We start from the raw sequence: 19144 nt of genomic DNA on the forward strand, positions 1-19144 counted from the left end.
TGCCTTTAAGCATGACATGGATGCAGTCAATTTTTAAAAATGCAACTTACCAGTTATAGTTGTACGTGTATCGACAGGGAGTTACCAGTAACTCCTTGGTATCAATCACCAAGCTTTAATTGGAAAGTATTTTGAAATAGATAGAACATTTTTTACTATTTATTGAGAACAAAATCATAGCTTAGAAAAGAAAAATTTTATTTGGTAAAAAATATATAAAATGGGAACAATTATAAGTTATTCATAAACAAAAATATATAGCTTTTGGCAAATTGCGTTTTGGCAAACGCAGTACAAAGGATATTACCAGGTGAATGAAATGCTTTATTCCAATACACACCTGGTATAAAGGAAACATACATAAATTTGAATAAATTTACTTGATACATGACTTTAAATGATGATGCCAATGTCGTGCTGACAAACTGTGTGTGGGGGGGGGGGTAATGGACAACACTTGTCCAAGATTAATTTACAACGGGATTTAGGTTTGAAAATACCATTGCACCCACACTTAATTAATTAATTAATTAATTTATTCATTCATTTAAGTTTTTATTAAAAGCTTTGTTAAGAAGACAGAACATGGCAGCCTGCATGCTGGCGTAAGTCCAAACACATATTATCCCAGGTACATACATGTATCATTGTTGAAATAACAGTAAATTGCCGATTGGTCTACAACCAGGGGGGCGTTTCACAAAACTTGTCATCAGTGACAAATGACAGTTCTTGTTATAAGCTACTGAAATCCTTGCTTCTGATCAGTTATTAGCAGATTCGTCACTGATTGTTGTCATTTGTCATTGTAGAAAGGCTTTGTGAAACGCCACCAGGTCGTCTATTGTTCGTCGTAATGCAAGCGCAGTGAAGTACACGGTCGGTAACTAACAACACAACGCATAAAAGGGTCAATATCCGTACCCTTGTTATGAGCTTTAGCGCCCTCTTTTGACATGGACTGGGTTAAATGTCAAAAGGAGTATGCCAATCAATTTTGGTTTCTTCTTTTTTACGTCTTTAAAATTATGCACTAGTGGAGCTATGTCTTGATTTAATATCTTTAGGAAATGTAAACAGTGGAAATACATTTACGTAGATCTGACATGTATGGTTAAACTTAGAATTATGGGGTTATATGGGCTTCAAAGCAGTGTAACCATTTGCTCATTTGTGAGCTATTAATAGCGCCATCTACCGACAACTGCGGTCAACTTTGTGATGACTGTGTTGTCGTTTATATCAATATAGTACTTCCTCATAAACACGACATTTTTTACAGTAATTTGGGTAGCGCGCGTATCAACACTCCGTCGAAGCTAATATAGGCGGTGCTTCGAACCGTTTACGGTGGGCAATGATGTACTGTATATGGGTCAACTCAGTGGATTGACTTTTCAAAGCATAGCGCCTTGATTCCGAAGAAATACGAGGTGTTCAGTTATAAGGCATCCTGATCCGTCGGGGAATGCATGAAGTGAATAATAACCGGTCATTAGCAAAATCACAATAAATGCCTGATCACGTGGACGCTCTCAGCCAATCATTTCATTATGATCTACAAAACGCTCTTTAGCCCAAGGTGGAGGACTATACACATAATACACATCAATGAGGGCATTCGTAAGAATTACCCACACGAAGTACCTTTGGAACAGTCTCGTTTGGACTGTTTTGAAGGTACCAAGTGTTGGTAATTTTACTAATGCCCGAACAAAATGATGTGTATTATTTGTTTTATAAGATTATTATTTAAAAAAAAAAAAAAAATTATGTTTTCTAACATGAATTTGATAATGGCCGTTCATTACCATTGGATAATGACCGGTCATTACCCAAATTACGCGCGATTACGCGTTAGGCAAAATAAATGTCTGGTCACGTGTACGCTTTCAACCAATCATTTGATTAGGATCCACGTCATCATCTAATAATTGTCGATAACACACAACGTTACCTACGGCGGAGGGTTGATCCAAGGCTTAGATTAACACGTTGACTACTGAAATTCCTCATTCGCATTGACTTAATACAAGAACCACCCGGGTCCAGTAGGTAATGTGTTAATTGAAAGACCATGATTTAAATGTATCCTCCTTTTGGCCTTTTGATATCACGCCACTGAATTTATATTAAAAAAGGGCCTTAGGCGTCGCTCTCCTGTTATCTCGTAATACATCAGAGTTCATGACACGTGGGTAGCCAAACGATCGATAATTGAGTAACAAGTGACTATATCGTATAGCTTTTAGAGGGTGTCATTGCCAATTTTTATGAAAATCATCATAATAGCGGGTAATAGAATTTGAATTATTACCGTGTTGGGGTTGGACGATTATAGATTAAACGTGTGTGCTAAACCCCACACGTAACACAAAGAAGCCTATCGATTGATTGCTTACTGTGCCATCAGAGGTTATTTGCAATCACGTTATCTTGCGATTTCTTTCAAAGCTTTGTGTCAAAAGATTTTTGTGTAAAAATGAACTGCCAAAAAAGGGAGATAGTTATATTTTGTTGCACACAATAGTAACCGTTTGTAGAGTATGGTCAACAAATCAAAGCATTGGAGAAAATGCTCTTAAAATGCCTCTCCACTATTAGGTACAGATAAGAAATTTGAACACAAATGTTAATATGAGAGACTACAAACATTGATACCATCGAAATTTGATCCTCCCCTTAAAATTGTAACTAGTTACATTCCAAATATGAAGGTAATTTAAGAGTAATCCCTTCCATGTGGCATTGCTGCTATGATATTCTAGCACACGGGTAGAAACATGGATGAGAGAGCTCGCAGCAGATTTGAAAACTTTGCCTTAATTTTATCTTTAAATGTTCTTATTTTTTGTTTCGTATTTAATGGAAATCATTATAACCATTTGGCTGTTAATTCCCCACTCCCCTTTATTGATTTTATTACCAATTATAACTTATCACCAGTATGTATGAGTTTGTGATAATTTTCTTTTTAAAGCCAATCTGCACTTTTTGGATGGAAGGGAATAGACCTCCCTGAGTGGTCACTGATAGATGTTTATCGTATCAAATGTTTGCCATATAGAGGGCGCAAGTAGCTATAAGTATTGCAGCCCCTCTTTAAAGAGTAACAATAAAGAACTAAACAGAATGAAGTTTGCTATTGACTGTAATATTGTAGCAGATATATATATAATATATAAATATAAATCATGATGAAAGTTTCCTTTCACATTCCCCTCAAATTAGATGTACATTAAAAGAATGTGCCGTGTACTTTATGACATATGGGAAGTAATGACATGGTAATACTAATAATACTAATACTACTAATAATAGCGAATTCTTATAAAGCGCTTAAATCCTTAACGCAGTGACGTGTATGGGACATGGACATATAACCCTGGTTACAGCCGAGCCGCCAAAAATAGCACTCAAGCGTACCAGGATTTGAACCCCGTACCTTGTGATCTGCAGTCTGATGGCTTATCCACTAAACCACGTCACGTTTGCAGGTGCCCCAGAAAACCCGTCAAGCTTATTTCTCATGCAGTATAAGCTTTGATTGAAGGAGCTGAGGGATTCAAGAACATTCGTTCTGATCAATATGATTGAAATTACAAAATGTAATGCCAATCAATATAGTCAAATGCGATATCATAAATGTTCCAAGCGAACTGTAATACTTCAACCGATTTTTTTTTGTTAGGGGGGGGGGGGGGATATTCTTTTAGATCCATAATTATGTAAACCCATTACGATATCCTTGATTGAACGATTTCGAAATACCCTTTTCTAGCCACGGCTAAAGATAAGTTGTGTTTAAAAAAAAGAGGATTTCACTAAATGTAGTACCATGAAATGATATTAGAATGTTTATTTTGTAACCCACGTTACACTATGACGTGGACTTGAACATACTCCGTTTATAAAGAAATATACCGCTGCTCTGTTATTCACAAATACAAAAGCGATCAAGCTCAACAGAGCCTAAACAAAATCGATAAACCAAGATTGAGTTATGGTATCATAACATTGCCGGGGGTGCTGCCCTGCGTTTATCAAGTATCTCAATCAATAAGACATATATCAACTATTGATTAATTATTGATTAGAGGTGAATTCTATTGTAATGAAGGAATTTTAATTAACTCTGCTCTAAAAAGTTTATTCTATACCCATCTATGGCGATTGATGAGCTAATGCATTAGATCGTCGATGCGTGAAGACTAGCAGTCAGAGGTTTGAAACAAAGAGGGTCAATGTATCTGATTACTTTAGTAATATCTATTTTTTGTAGGTCTTAAATCATATGTTGTCATAAATAATATTCAGCTTTCATATAGCGCTTTAATAATACATCTCCGACGTTGGTCATAATGGTGGAATAACAATTTTTTACCCAATTTATGGAATGATTTTGACAATGATTTATTCCTAAAAGATCCAAATAATAGTATACATTTTTAGATTTGATTGAATAATAGTTTGCTAGTGCTTGTTTTGCGTGACTACTAAAGCATATGTGTGCTACTATGCTAATCAACTAGGGGACCTACGTCCTTAAGTCATAACTGACAGTAATGAGGATTAATGCCTCACGAAGGGCACTGATGTAGCTGATCGACACGGTTTTTTATCCTGGGGCCTCACAGCAGCGAGGCCATTGCTTTATAGCCAAAGTCGGATTTTAAAAAATATATAATTTTAAACGTTAATGTGAATATTTGAAAGATGCAATCAATGATTATTTGAAAATCTCTCATTGGCAATACAGTCGTGATGTATAATGCCTTTTTGCGTAGAAATTTTTTCCCGTTTACGTTTCATAGAACACTCTATCACTTAAAAAGCGTCTTTCAATTTGGAATGTACAAGGCCAACGCTTCGCATGTAGGATTCCATCGGTATGAAATCAAATACATTGGTCACATACCCAAATTTCTATCTCATTATTGTTATCTCTTTTTCCCAAAAATATTATAATTTATTTTCCAGATTTTCTCAAGCTGTCACCGAAGTGTTCGTCTGACGTTTCAAGAGATTTCATATCAATTTTTTTTTTTTTTCGATAATTCTCATTTTTCACACACTTTAAGATGAATGAAATTTAATTTTGTTTTATGTTGCAGATGAAAAAAAAATGAGATTTTCTCAACTCTGCGTGGTTTTGTGGCCTAAGGCATCGGAAAGGGGTGAAATGAAGTAGTAGGGAGATGATATAGACATGGGGCTTTGCGGTTCAGTTGTGTTTACAATTCTGTTGTATTGGACGTTTAATCGATCGATAGGGTTTTGCAGGTGTTGGATCAAAAAGTAGAAGAATGAGAGAGAAAGAGAAAGAGGTAGAGAGGTGGAGAGGGAGTGAATGAACAGGAAAGGGGGATGCAAAGGGGGATGAAAGATGGCGAGAGTTGGAGAGAGAAAGAGATAGAAAGGGGGAGGTACTAGACGAAGGTATAGAGGAAGGAGATAAGGAAGAAGAAGAAAAGTGAGCTCAGTAGATGAAGCAGGGAATAGGATGGAAAGGTAGAAAGAGAAAGGTAAACAGAAGAAGAACAGGAGAGAATGAAATAGAAAGGGAGGTGGAGAGGTTTAATTAGATAGGGAGAGAGAGAAAATGAGAGAGGAGAGAACGAAAGAGAAGAGAGAAGATGAGATAATGAAAGAGAGAAAGAGGCTTCATAGGGGTAAGAAAAGAATGATACGAATGAAGAGAGGTCAAAATTTACCAATATGAATAGTTTAATAAACAATTATGAAAAGAAAGGGAGAGGAATCGGGACACAGACAGATAAAACTAAAGGGTAAAAAAGAGACAGACGTACAAGCAGCGAGAGATAGAGAAAGAGAAAAAACGAGAGGAAAAGGGAAAGGGGGACAGAATGGATATGTATGTCATTGTGTGAACTTGTTGCTCCTAAAAATACATTAGTACATATATAACAGAAAAATCGATATCTTCGGTAATCACGCGTCGGGGCGGAGGGCGAATTATAAATGTTTGGCGGATTATCAAATCAATGTTGATATCACAACAAACGTAAGTTGGCATCACTCTCAGATGTTGTATGAAATATGTCGTCATCATCGCTTCAACTAGGTACTTACTCCAACTGCAGATGAAAGAAGTAAGTATTTCATTTAAATTTGGTCCCATAAAGTCGGAATAACTCTTTCTTAACTCTGTCCATGAAATGACTGTGGCAATGTGATTTTTTTTACAGATAAAGTCGATATTTTCTCAGAACATTAATGATAAAAATTAATTGATCAAACTTTATTGATCAGTAGATTTCTGAGAACTTATAATTCTTATCTATCGAGAATAAATCATGTTGCGACAATACTTGCATGAACTTTAGTGAACAAGATTGTTCCACCTTTGTTGGCAACTGTGTAATACATAGCACTAATTACTTTAAAAATGTATGAATATTGATTTATATGTAATGGAAGGACAGTCTTCATCGGACTAATTATTATTTCCTGTCAATCATCGGGCCATTGCGTCGGGTACAGTGGTTGCGAAATAATTCACGAAATGTACATCACTATAAAATGTCATCAAATCTGAAATAATTTGGGAACGATATGATATTTTGTTTCAATATATATTTATACATATTGAAACAAAATAACCACAGGATAATATGAGTATGAACTGAATTTCAACAAAGTCTTTGGTAGATTATCTTTGTCATGAATATCGAAAGAGGAAGATGAAACCTAGCATTTCAAAGAAGTGTGAACTAGAATTCTTGTTTAGTCTGGACTTAGTCTCATGAGAATACCACCCATTATATTTTTCTAATTTTCTTTAATTCTCTTTATTCATTAGCCCATATATAATGCCTTGGATTATTTTAAAGGTTGATTTATACATTGTTGCGAAACACAAAATCGTTTTTAGGTGAATGGTACATGTATATTTGAAAAAATATGACCCCTTTTATAATATCATTTCTCCGCACTTTCTTTGTCAATTCTGACATATTCTATTGATTTCTCTAAACAGAATAAATCATCAGCTTACGGGTAAAGGACGAACTTGTTTATTCGAGGATTCTTGAAGTAATACCCTGGCTAGCCTCGAGCTAAGCATCCTATAACCGAAACGAATTCTGTCTTCTTAACTTCAGTTGAGTTGTTGTGAGTAACCAAAGCGATATAGTGATCTCCGTGCGGAAATACCAAGAGCTTTTGAAGAACCATGGCCGATGTACATTTAAGAAGCTTACATAGATATCTTGTACACATCATCCTCTTTTCTTTAATCTCCGCGAACCTTGTGTATGCACTACCTTCTGTCAGTGATGTCTCTACCAGTTTCCAGGATGCGAGTACTCCGCAAAGTGGCGCGACATCGGTAACAGTCACGCCGGAATCGCAAACGACATTGGCAGACTCCTCATCCAGTTTGTACAGAGAGTTGCCAGAGGTCACCTTACATGATACGTCAACATGGTTTGAATCTTCCGGAACGGGTACCATAGCCGATTCTACAGTGGTCCCTACAAGTACAATTGTCCGTGTAACATTGTCCTTAGGGTCAGATGAGTCAACCGAAGAGGGCGCGTTAGGTTCAACAACCATTCTGCAGAGTAGCACATCTTTAATTGTAGCTGCAACCGTGATGCATTCGAGCATGCTTGAATCGACGGACATGTTGACTAACTCTTACATGACTTCAGCGGAATCCTCTAATGCAGCCACAAGTTCGGGTATATCAACAGGACTGGTATCCAGCTCTGAGATGACTCTGATTCCAAGTATTACCTCTAATACACTGTCAACGAATCAGGCATCCACAGGTTTGATTGAAACTTCCGGAACGAGAGCTTCATTTAAGACTACACTTTTCCCCAGTTCTTTGGTGTCTGATGCAGATATATCTATTCAAACCTCTTTCAACCCAACAGGATCGCTAAACTCTCAAACTCTTCAACCTCGAAGCTCTACAGTGGAACTAAATTCAGACCTTCAATCTCCACTATTTTCTAGTAGTACATCTGACGTTGTAGCTACGTTAGAATCTTCCCTGCCAGAGTCATCAACACATTCGGCAACAACCGAAGTCGCTTCAGTAGCTGTAGTGACTCCTCAAACATCAAGTTCGTATGATCCATCGGGAACGGGATCGTCTCTTCAACCTACATTTGTCATAAATACTGCATCAGACGTATCTACAACTACGCTAACAGGCTCAGGCTTTGGTGGAACATTAGTGATAGGATCGACCCCTGGCAGCACACATTTCTCTAACACTGTATCTCACACTGGAATAATTGCTACAACGACCGTGTATTCCATGGAACCCACGGAAACTGAATCATCCCCTCAGAGTGTACTTTCTACAAATACTACAGTACTGGGATCGATCCTTAAAAACGCCACACTTTCCTCTTACACTGCATCTCACATCGTAACAATGGCACAGACGACCCTAAGTTCCATGGAACCATTGGGAACCGGATCGTCCCCTCATGGTACACTTTTAACAGGTACTACATCTGGTATATCAGAAACTGCACAGACTTCGAGTGAAACATCCGTAGTGGGATCAGCCGTGGCTGTTAATACTTTATCCGACGAAGCATCATCTACACTAGAAACCTCAAGTTGGAATGAATCAACGGCAACAGAGTCGTCGCTGCAAGCTTCACCGTTTACTACCATGACATATGACGAAGCATCATCTACAATGGACACCTCAAGTTGGAATGAACCAACGGAGACAGGGTCGTCGCTTCAGCCTTCATCGTTTACTACCGCGGCATCTGACGAAGTATCATCTGCACTGGACGCATCAAGTTGGCATGGAATAACGGCAACTGGGTCGTCGCTTCAACCTTCATTGTTTACTAACACGGCATCTGACATAGCACCGAAGCAACAAACGACCTTGGCTTTCCTTGAATCACCCGAATCGGGCTCGGCCTCTGGAACCACAGCCCTTACTAGCAGTACATCTAACTGGGTCACAACTGCTCAGGCAACCTTTAGCCTAAGCGAATTATCGAGTATGGTTTCAATCCCTACCACGGCACTCTTTACCAGCGTTGCCGCTGACATAGCAACAACCGAACAAATAAATATCAGCTCCGTCGCCGTACCAACAACTGGTGTGAGTTCTCAACCGATTTTGTATCCAACCTCGCCTGACATGACCCTACTTATAAACGCGACAGCATCAAGTTTTTTGGAACCTTCAGGAAATACAACGAATATTATCTTCAGTGCAAGTGTATACCCTCAACTCACAACTACCATGGACAATTCAATCCTAAACTTCTCGAGCCTGACTAGTTTCGTAAGAAACGAAACGACCTACCCCACAAGTGTTTCCACCAATAGGACATCGACGGTGATTCAGACAACGTTGATCTCTTCTGAGTATTCGGTCATATCACTAACTCCTGGATCAATTGACTCTCCTTCATACGCATCACAAACATCAAGTTCTGTCGAGCCATCGGGAGTCGAAAAAAACAACAATACTGCTTCAAGTTTGGCTAATTTTTCTCTCTTTGGGATTGTGTCTTCTCATTCGCTTGAGCCATCCGAAATGTCTTCATCGAATAAGACGATGGATCTGTACTCAACGGCTTCAGCTGGAGTTAGATCGCCGGCAAATGGTTCTTCTTTACCTTCGGCTACAAGCATCACACATTTTCAGATACCTTCAACTACAGGTGGCTCACAAGAAACAAATACCGGAGGAGGTTCACCGGCACCGGTAACTGATCCAGAGAATCCGGCACCGGTAACTGATCCAGATACTCCGGCTCCTATTGTACCGGCACCGGTAGTTGTTGTGGTAGAGGTACCGGCACCAGCACCGGTAGTGGTGGTGGTAGAGGTACCGGCACCTGCACCGGCACCTGCACCGGCACCAGCACCGGCACCGGCACCAGCACCTGTACCAGCACCGGTAACGCCAACGTTACAGGAACCGCCTACTCAAAGACAACCAGATACAACGGAATTAACAGACGTAACCCAAGCAACAGAAGGTAAGATGGATATGTTATAATGATGATGATGAACAAGATGATAATGATAACAATATTTATAGTAGTAACAGGATCAGAAATTATTTCAAGAAATATAGTTTAGGGAAGTTTTATTGGCCTATTATCTTTCCTATATTGCATTGTAATGTTTGCTCATTTCAAAAATTGATGCTCAAGGCTAATGAATTTGCGATCGTATCCGTGATGATAAAAGTAACGATGAAGAAGGCTATATACAAACGCAGTAATAGTACATCAATAGTAATAGTAGGCAAAAAACTGCCGTTGGTGAAGGTGATGGGACAAACTATCACTTCCGAGGCGATCTGGATGTAGCTATCTTTCCGAAGCGAAGCTGAGGAAAGATAGCGTATACATTCTGATCGACGAGGAAGTGATAGTTTGCCATCGCCTGAAACCAAAGGTGATTATTTGCTTTAAATTCCACATCTAAAACAATTTAACTACAAAAAGAAAAGGACGTGTATGCATCTACATGAAAGACACCAGGCCAAAATTCACACCAAAAAAGTTAAAAGTTTAACCCAACCCCTTGAGGGTACGGTGCGCGCACGTGTTTGCTTTAATTGCGCTCATTGATAATCCGCGCTTAATTACGCCTGTTTTAGTGCGCTTTTGGATAATCTTCAGTGAAAGTACGTTGCCCTGTGTAGATAGTACCTCTATCTTCAGTGAAAGTGCGTTGCACTGTGTAGATAGTAGTACTATCTACACAGTGTAACGAACTTTTTGCTTCTCCCATAAATAATGGACGAACTATCTTTCATCACGTGATTTACTTTTGACCAACCGTAGAGCAAGATTCTCAGTATGTGGAATATAATAGGAAGCAAACATTAATCGGCTACGAGGGTAGTGGTAGCCCCGAGATCACTGAGGCGATGATAGTTTGTATACATTGCCCGAGTAAAGGAGGTTAATATTTGTTTTATATCCCACATCGGCAATAAGGTCTATTTAAAGTGAATTTTACATAATTAAAATAATGTATTCTGCAGTAGCTTCAGCTAGATTTGACAAACACGCATATATGTAATACAGTCGATGCGCGCTCATTTGACATTGATATTTCGCGTAACCTACCTTGCTACGCTTATTCAATGGGCAAGTGGGGCAGCAGCAAAAAAATATGGTACAAAAGTCCTATCGCAGGGAGATAGTACTTATTAATCATTGATCATGTGACCTCGTTTAGACCAATCAGATTGCAAGATTCTTGGTATGTGGGATATAATAATAATTATAAGTAATACTTTTTTCCACTTCTTCATTTTTTTTCTTAAGATGAAACTGCATCATTGACGGACACCACACTGACTCTTATCTTCGCCAGTGCTGCACTTCTCCTCATGGCCGTCATTGTGATCACGGTCATCTGTGTCATGCGTTATAACACGGTGAACGCCAACGCGCACCGCGAGGAGACTATGCGCATGGTTCTTCAACCTCAACGCTGGTGGCGCAGTACCATTAACATCCGGCCAACCAACCAGGTGCACAATGGTGCCCCGGATGACTCTCGAGATGATGATTTGCTTGACTATGGTTTTAAGGGTAAAATACAAAGACCAGCAGCATTCGCACCCATAGCCGATGCATGGTTGTAATCAGTCACTGGAGTGGTATTATGTTCATGTTTGTCTAACGTGGTTCGATTTGGGCGCAATATGGCGAATACTGACACTACTTCGTTGGGCGAGCACAAAAGTAAGGAAAAGACTCCAGTTTTGGTCTGTTTGTTTCGATTTTTTGTTGTAAAAAATGGAACAGATCTGATTTTTTGTAATATATGAGATAAGGGTTGGTTTGTTGTAACCAACCGAAATCAGGTTGGCCACTCTCTCTCTGTAAATAAACGACACTGACTGCTACTGTGTATTTTCGCCCTCATCGGCCATTTGATTACAATTTATACAGTTTTAAGCCGGTTCTTTGGACCATAGCGTAAAAAAGTATTTTTGAATGAGTATAGGGGTTGGTGTACGTGTATATCCCAAAAATTCCCTATTCCAAATACACTTGATCCCTTTTTAGATATTTTATATTGTAAACCCGCAGTAATATAGCTTTCAAATTCTGCTTGCTATTAATAATGGAAAGCACGCTTTCTTTATTGGCGAGCGCTTTCGGCTTAATGCAGATAAATTTTTTTCTGCTCTGTTTGGTTCTATACAAATTATGACAGTGGATGTTTAGATTTCACACTGATTGTTATAATTGTAGCTCAATTGTTTATTATATATTTGAATGGAATAAGCTAGATAATTCGATGAGAACGGCTTCCTCTGTCATTTCATTTAAGAGATTATTTAAACAAAGTTGTAATTTGTGAATTGCTCAGCCGAACATATACTTCGTGCATGTTCTGTAATATTACCATGATTTATTCACATAATTGCGACTTAATCATTATTTTCCTATTGGCATTACAGTTGAACTAGCTTGATGATATATGTTTATTTTGCAAACAAGTATTCGTTTATGGTCCGTCTATTATTGCTGTGTAATATCTTTCTAAATGTACTGTTCTGTATAAACGCTATGCTCTTTGATGTGAAAATGATCATGTTTATTCAGGGCCCATGGGAGACCACTACTTATTGGTGAATGGGCTACCCTGACAAAACATTAGAAATAAATGAATGAATATAAATGTTTGTTTCCTCGAGTACGAGCATCAATGGGAATCCAGGCGGGGTCATTAATGGCAAGATTTAGTATGCTTAAACAGGTCAATCCGCGAAAAAACAGACTTGCGCACATTTACAGTAGGGAAAGTCTTGAACAGGGGGCTACGGCCAGCTGCAGCCTACGCCTTCTTCTGCATTCGCCCCTCTGAAACTTCTATTTTGTCGCTCTCAAAGCTTATGGCGCCTAAATTACTTCCAGGCTGCCCTTCAGCTGCTCATATTCCTGGCGATGTGCTCCCAGTCTTCTTCGACGATACTTGCTATTTTGAAAAGTTGTATAAACAGTTATCTCTTATGGTAAGGGGAATTTTCTTGCGGGGCGGGGCTTCACCACTTTGTAGGATTTAACTATTTGTAAATGGTAGTCCCTATCGACTGCATAACATTGCCTAATAAGTTTGCATTTTTGTGTGTAGGTGTGTGTGATTATTTGTGGATGCGTTGCTGTTTATGCATAGCACTGCCTAAAACGGTTACATTTTGTGTTTGTAGGTGTATGTGTTTATTCGTGGCTGGTTTGTTGTATATGCCGTGTAGACGCATAAGATAATCATTTTCCAAAAAATGCTGGCGGAAAGAACACTCTCTGTTGTGCGAATTTTTATCACACAGAGATAAAGCTCTAGGAAAACATTGCCGAGGTATAACGGCGAACGAGTCGTAAATATGTTCGAAAACAAGAAGGAAAAAAAAAAAAAACCTTAAAAAGCGACAATGAAAGCGTAATTAGCCATGCCATTCCAAATGGGAAACTGGAACACGTTATATTGGATTGTTGACTACTAGAGTGTTTTCGTAATAATAATTAAAGTCTTAAAGATGAAGTTGAGTTCTGGTCATGCGATTGCATTGTGAAAGAAACGGTGTGGAATCGACCAGAAAAGGTCGATCATCTAGCATATAAGAATTTGTGTGTATTGCAAGGTTATGGAATCATCAACATGATAAGAAATTTGGCCAAGTCTTGTTAAAGTTACAAACACTGTACACGGAAAGATGTATATGGGACTACACGAACACGTGGCGTAAACCCCCCCCCCCCCCCGAGTTTTACATGTTACATGACATATTTAGAATATGAAGGCATTTGAAGAGCCATGGTTTTCAGGGAACGTGTCTTATTTGAATATTCTTCCACACTTGCATAATAAGAATGATAAAGTTCACAAATTATTTTTCACCTCTTCCCATAACTCAACCTTCTCTTTAAATAGCGCTCATGTCTGGCACATAGCCATTTCTGACTCCTGGCACTCCTTTAGTATTTCATTGTTACCCTGGATTTAGAACTTAATCACTCAAACATTTTAAGGAATGAATTCCTATCAGAAACCCATTTGCCTCACTTTGGTGAAGTGTGGCACATGCAGATTAAATGTCTTGCCAAATGAAATTAATGCTATGACAAGGATTCGAACCGTAAACCTTTTGGTTCCTAGTCCGGAGACGTATCCACTGGAATACAACACTTTCCTCATATACTTAACACAAGAGCCACTATGTTCTGGAAGGGCCTAGGCAATGGGTGTGAAATAAAGATTGAATATTGCGTTAGACGGGGGGGGGGGGGGGGGGGGGGAGGCATGTCACCCCTTAATTCCCTTAGCACTACCAAATACGTCACTGTAAATATTGGTATCCATATACCATGTGAATAGCATGAATGTCCATCGTTAAATGGACAGTAAATCTGAACCGTATGAACCTTATGTACAATAATGCAATCTACGATGCACGATGACCTACACAAAATGAGCTTCAGAAAGGAAAACTCCTACGTTAACTAACTAATCTATGTTTTAGAAGTGAATCTCAAACGGTTATTTGGAACCATCGACCTTGACGTATCTTGCCATGAAGGCGTCACACTTTATGACTCTAAATTGAACGAGTCCTTGAGTGGGGTGAAAAGCCCTAACCGCTAACAATACACATTAGGATAAAAGCACTGTATATACATCGGCGTATTTCGGAAAGCAAAGAGGGTTAAAGGTCAAATGCTCCCCCGGCCTTACGAAATATATGAATTCAATATTTCATGAATTTGATGACTGGTTGATTATTTCAAGCGTTACGGAATGACATGCCAAGAGAATTATGTATTTCGAACATAGGATATTATAGACATTTGAATGAATATATCAAAATCAATCATACAATATATTAGCTGAGAAGAGTTGCTTTCACAACAGTTGGGATTCTTACCAACCAGAAATCAAACGTATGCAATATTCAATTCATATAGGTTTGTTAATAAGAAATAAAAAAGAAGGCCTATTTAAAAAAAGAAATCTACAAAAACTAAATTGTGAAAAAACCTTAGAATAGTTGAAAATATTAAGGATTAATTTATATATTGTTATTAAAATGTCTACATCTTTGTTTTTTCTCCTGGCAAATTCAGTTTCTGGCGCTGGTATGATCACAGCGCCGTTTTTTAGCACAACTTTGTTTAGAACCGGCACTCTACTTATGACCACTATTAACCGATGGTAATAGAAGTTAGACCCCTAATAGACCTAACATGAATGAGACTAGATCTTCATATGTAATCATACGCTGCATGTGTATGTATACAATTAGGATATACAATGTTCGTAATCTAATCAAATTTGATGCATAACTATTTGTTAATTGCCATGTTACCAATTATTTCATTCACTTGTTATGAATATTTGTATTCAAGTAGTCAGAATGCAAATTGCATACATTGATTTTTGCTAGGTGAGAGAAGCCATCATGTTTTAGTCCTTTCTAGCAACAATCAATGTATACAATTCGCATTCTGTCTATAGAAATATGAGGCACTTAACAAAAATTACATTACTAAAATTACCTATTCCAAAGTTCTTAATAGTATATATTTTAAATTCATTATTTAGTAATACGAGTCATAGAACTTTTTAATTGTTTCTCAGGCACTGCAGTGAAGTATTCTTCGCTAGGGATAACTACGCATTTGTATAAAGTGTGCTTTGAATATTGATATATGTATGCTTGTTTTCTTCTTTTTATTTGTGTTCATTTTTTTATAGTTTTAATCCGTTTTCAATAAAATACTTTATTGTAAAGAATGTTATCCTATCTGCGTTGTTATTGTAGTGTAGTACTGCGAGGGTCACTTGAAAATGCAACATGTGTCTCCTTTATTAATAAATGTTTGCGAAGGCATTAGTTAATATGCACCGTAAGCAGGTTATTACGTCACAGTAGGATAATGATCGTGACCTGTCAAAGTCTTTGTCTGTCTCACCGTGACCTAATCCAGTGCAGTGCATATCAATTATGCAAAAGCTAAACACATGTATTATTTGTTTTATGAGATGGGTCTACGATATGACTATCGAAGTCGGGAGATTGGCGGTTTTTATCACCACAATCCACTCCCTATACGCATAAGGTAAAACAAAAGTAATGCACGCACACTTGATCCATGTCGACGTTTGTCATTGGTTAAATTCTTGAACATATTGTATATATATGGTCATCATGGTTTTCATACTTATGGGCGGTAATAATACTAATTCTCAAAATATATCGTTTTATTGACCCGGGGTAGCCACATCGGGTAATACAGGGATTGGGTATCTTTGTATCAGATTCTGAAACAAAATCCTGGATTTAGCTCATGCTGCAATGATAATACAAACCATTACTCATTCAGTCAGGAACCCCATGACTTTTTAACAAGCCGATCGCCTGTCTGATTTTTAGGATATTTATGATTGGAAATTGAAATTTCATTTTTCGTTTTCAAAACGATTTTTTTTTTTTAAACGCTACAGTCTATGGGGTACAATGAGTATGGTAAAACCGGTCACTCGAAGATTTTTTAAATTGTTTTTTAAGACACTTCATGATCATTTTGAAGCGCAATTTGCTAAGGCTTCAGTATTACACCATATCACAGACACTGATAACACGTAGGGCCATGCATTTTAGATTGAACTGTGTTAAACGATGCCTTTAACATGATGAATACTGCTCTTCATGCAGGACCTGCAAATGAATGAACCCGTGTACAACGATCGACATCGCTGCAGTAATTGGTAGATAAGAAAAGAGGAAGAAATGGAGCTAAAGACAGAGAAGGCAGATAGAATTAAAGGGACGCCGGGGACACTGGAAAATATATCTTTTCAACGAGAGAGACTGGCAAGAGAATTTAACATTGTCTTTTCCGTTCAAACTTCTTTAATCATGTAAAAGTATATAAATATTCTGAGGCAAATGCAAAAAGTAATGTTCAACGAACTTAGGGAAACAAAATCTAAAGTAAAAATTAACTTTGGTGCATATATGACAACAGATTGGAATGATAAGAAATATTCGGGAATATATTAGTTAATGCTACAATTACAAAACTATCTCTTTTAATTTTTTTGTGTGTAATTTTCAGACATTTTTTCTATGCAATTGTGTCAACAAATTACTTACTGTTCGGGAATGAAATAATATTTACGAAAAGATCATTACATACGTTTGAAAGATATGTACTTTATCATTACAAGAAGACAGATTGACAATTATTATTATATCAATTATAAATGGGCTTAATAAATTGTTTACAACTCTCCCCTGATATAATTACGCGGTCTTCTTAATGCAAACATCAGGGTCCTTTATTATAAAACTTCTTATCCATAACAAATGCATAATTTTTTTAACAAATTTGCTCATAGCCAATCAGATGTCACGATTTTAATACCTTATAACAGTTATGGTAACTTTTTACTGACAACATGTTTTACGAAACAGGGCCCAGATGTAGTAGATAAATCATGACAGACTAAAATAACTTTCAGGGATGTGAATTTTTCCATCTCATCTTCTTTAAATACAATGATTTTCAGCGCAATCAAAATTGATAAAGGATTTAACTTGCTAACCTTGACAAACTTATATACGTATGTGCCATTATATGAAATTTCATGTCACGTAGCAAATTAACACAGAACGATTATTATGATTAATGACACAATGCCAACTGTTTGCTTACTTGAAGTGAGGAATTTCGAAAAGAAACTGCATAGATCAGAGTGATTTGTTAAATCCGGTAGTTAGTCTTTTTCATTCTTCTTCTTCCATTGATTACAATCCTTTTTGTAGAGCAAAGTCGTCATTGATTGCTGAGGCCGCAATCCCAAGAACACATCACATTGCGAAAATCATGATACTTTTTCCTTGCGTTTTGTTTTACTTTCCAGTCTTTCTGAATGCAAATCAAACGAAAATGAGTACACTACGGACTGACATTGATCAATTTTTTTTTTGATTGATTGATTTTTATTTCTCATGCAAAACATAATACAAACATAATTATATCACAACAAATATGTAATGAAACGATAAATATAGTGGAAATAGCACGAGAAAAGAGGAACTAACTTGAAGCAGAGCTTGTTGAAATGTTGGTTCCTCAGATGCAAATTTTACAATAAATCATGAACAAAGTAAGCTTATAGATCAATAAATAGACAATATGTAGCTAGGAAGAAGGAAAAAAAGAAGACAAAACTGAGGAATAAGAAAGAAAAGAAAAAAAATGAATGGAGGAAAATAGTAGAAGACAAGGACAAAAGCTCTAGAAAAGGGAGATTGAGAAAGAGATTGAGTCGAGAATCAAACAAACCGAGATTCTATCATGTACATCTATATGTGTCTAAAAGTTTAGTCTTTAACTTTAAAAAAAAAATGCATAGACTAATACTGTGTTTAAGAAATGGATCTATGTTATAAAACTCTCATTACACGAAAACACGAGACATGTAGCAAATACAATTATTATTAAAGGGATCCGGTAACTTTGTCTTAGATTCTGAAGCAAAATTCTAGATATAGCTCATGCTGCAATTATACTTATGAACCCTTTAGGTCAGTCAGGAACCCCATGATTTTTACAAGCCAATCGCCTGTCTGATTATCAAGATATTTATAATTGGAATTACAAATTTTGAAAACCGTTTGCCGAACGGTTTTCATAACACTACAGTCCATTGGGGAAAACGAGTATAGTAAAACCGGTCACTGAAAGATTTTTTTACTTTTTTGAGGCACTTCTTGATCATTTTGAAGCGCAATTATTGTAGGGCTTCAATATTACACCATATCACAGACACTGGTAAAACGTAGGGCCGTGCTTCTCAGGATTGAACATTGTCAACCCGTTGACTACTGAATTATCTAATTCCCATAGGCTTTACACAGGGACCACCCGGTTCCAGTAAGCAATGGGTTAAATGATCCCTTTAATCAATACAACAAACTCGACAACGCATATTTGCTTACTGGTCATAGATTTGAAACAGTTCTACTTTGAATACAATTTGAATAATTTGAATACAATCAGAGACAGATTCACGAAACTCGGCAATGCATATATTTTGCTTATTCGTCATATTGTTTAAACAGTTCTACTTTGAATACAATGAGAGA

At 37.4% G+C, this 19144-nt stretch overlaps 1 protein-coding gene across 1 annotated transcript; it reads left to right on the forward strand.

The window, feature by feature from the left end:
• The first annotated feature begins 7666 nt into the window (after window positions 1-7666).
• On the forward strand, window positions 7667-9378 carry LOC105440994 (cell wall protein AWA1-like). The gene is made up of 2 exons (XM_011671662.2): window positions 7667-9109; window positions 9340-9378. Exons 1-2 carry the CDS (start codon window positions 7667-7669, stop codon window positions 9376-9378), a joined length of 1482 nt encoding a protein of 493 aa, XP_011669964.2.
• The last annotated feature ends 9766 nt before the right edge of the window (window positions 9379-19144 follow it).

Source organism: Strongylocentrotus purpuratus, unplaced genomic scaffold, assembly GCF_000002235.5.
Source record: "Strongylocentrotus purpuratus isolate Spur 01 unplaced genomic scaffold, Spur_5.0 spur5_scaffold_20, whole genome shotgun sequence".
In the NCBI taxonomy this organism is placed as follows: Eukaryota; Metazoa; Echinodermata; class Echinoidea; order Camarodonta; family Strongylocentrotidae; genus Strongylocentrotus; species Strongylocentrotus purpuratus.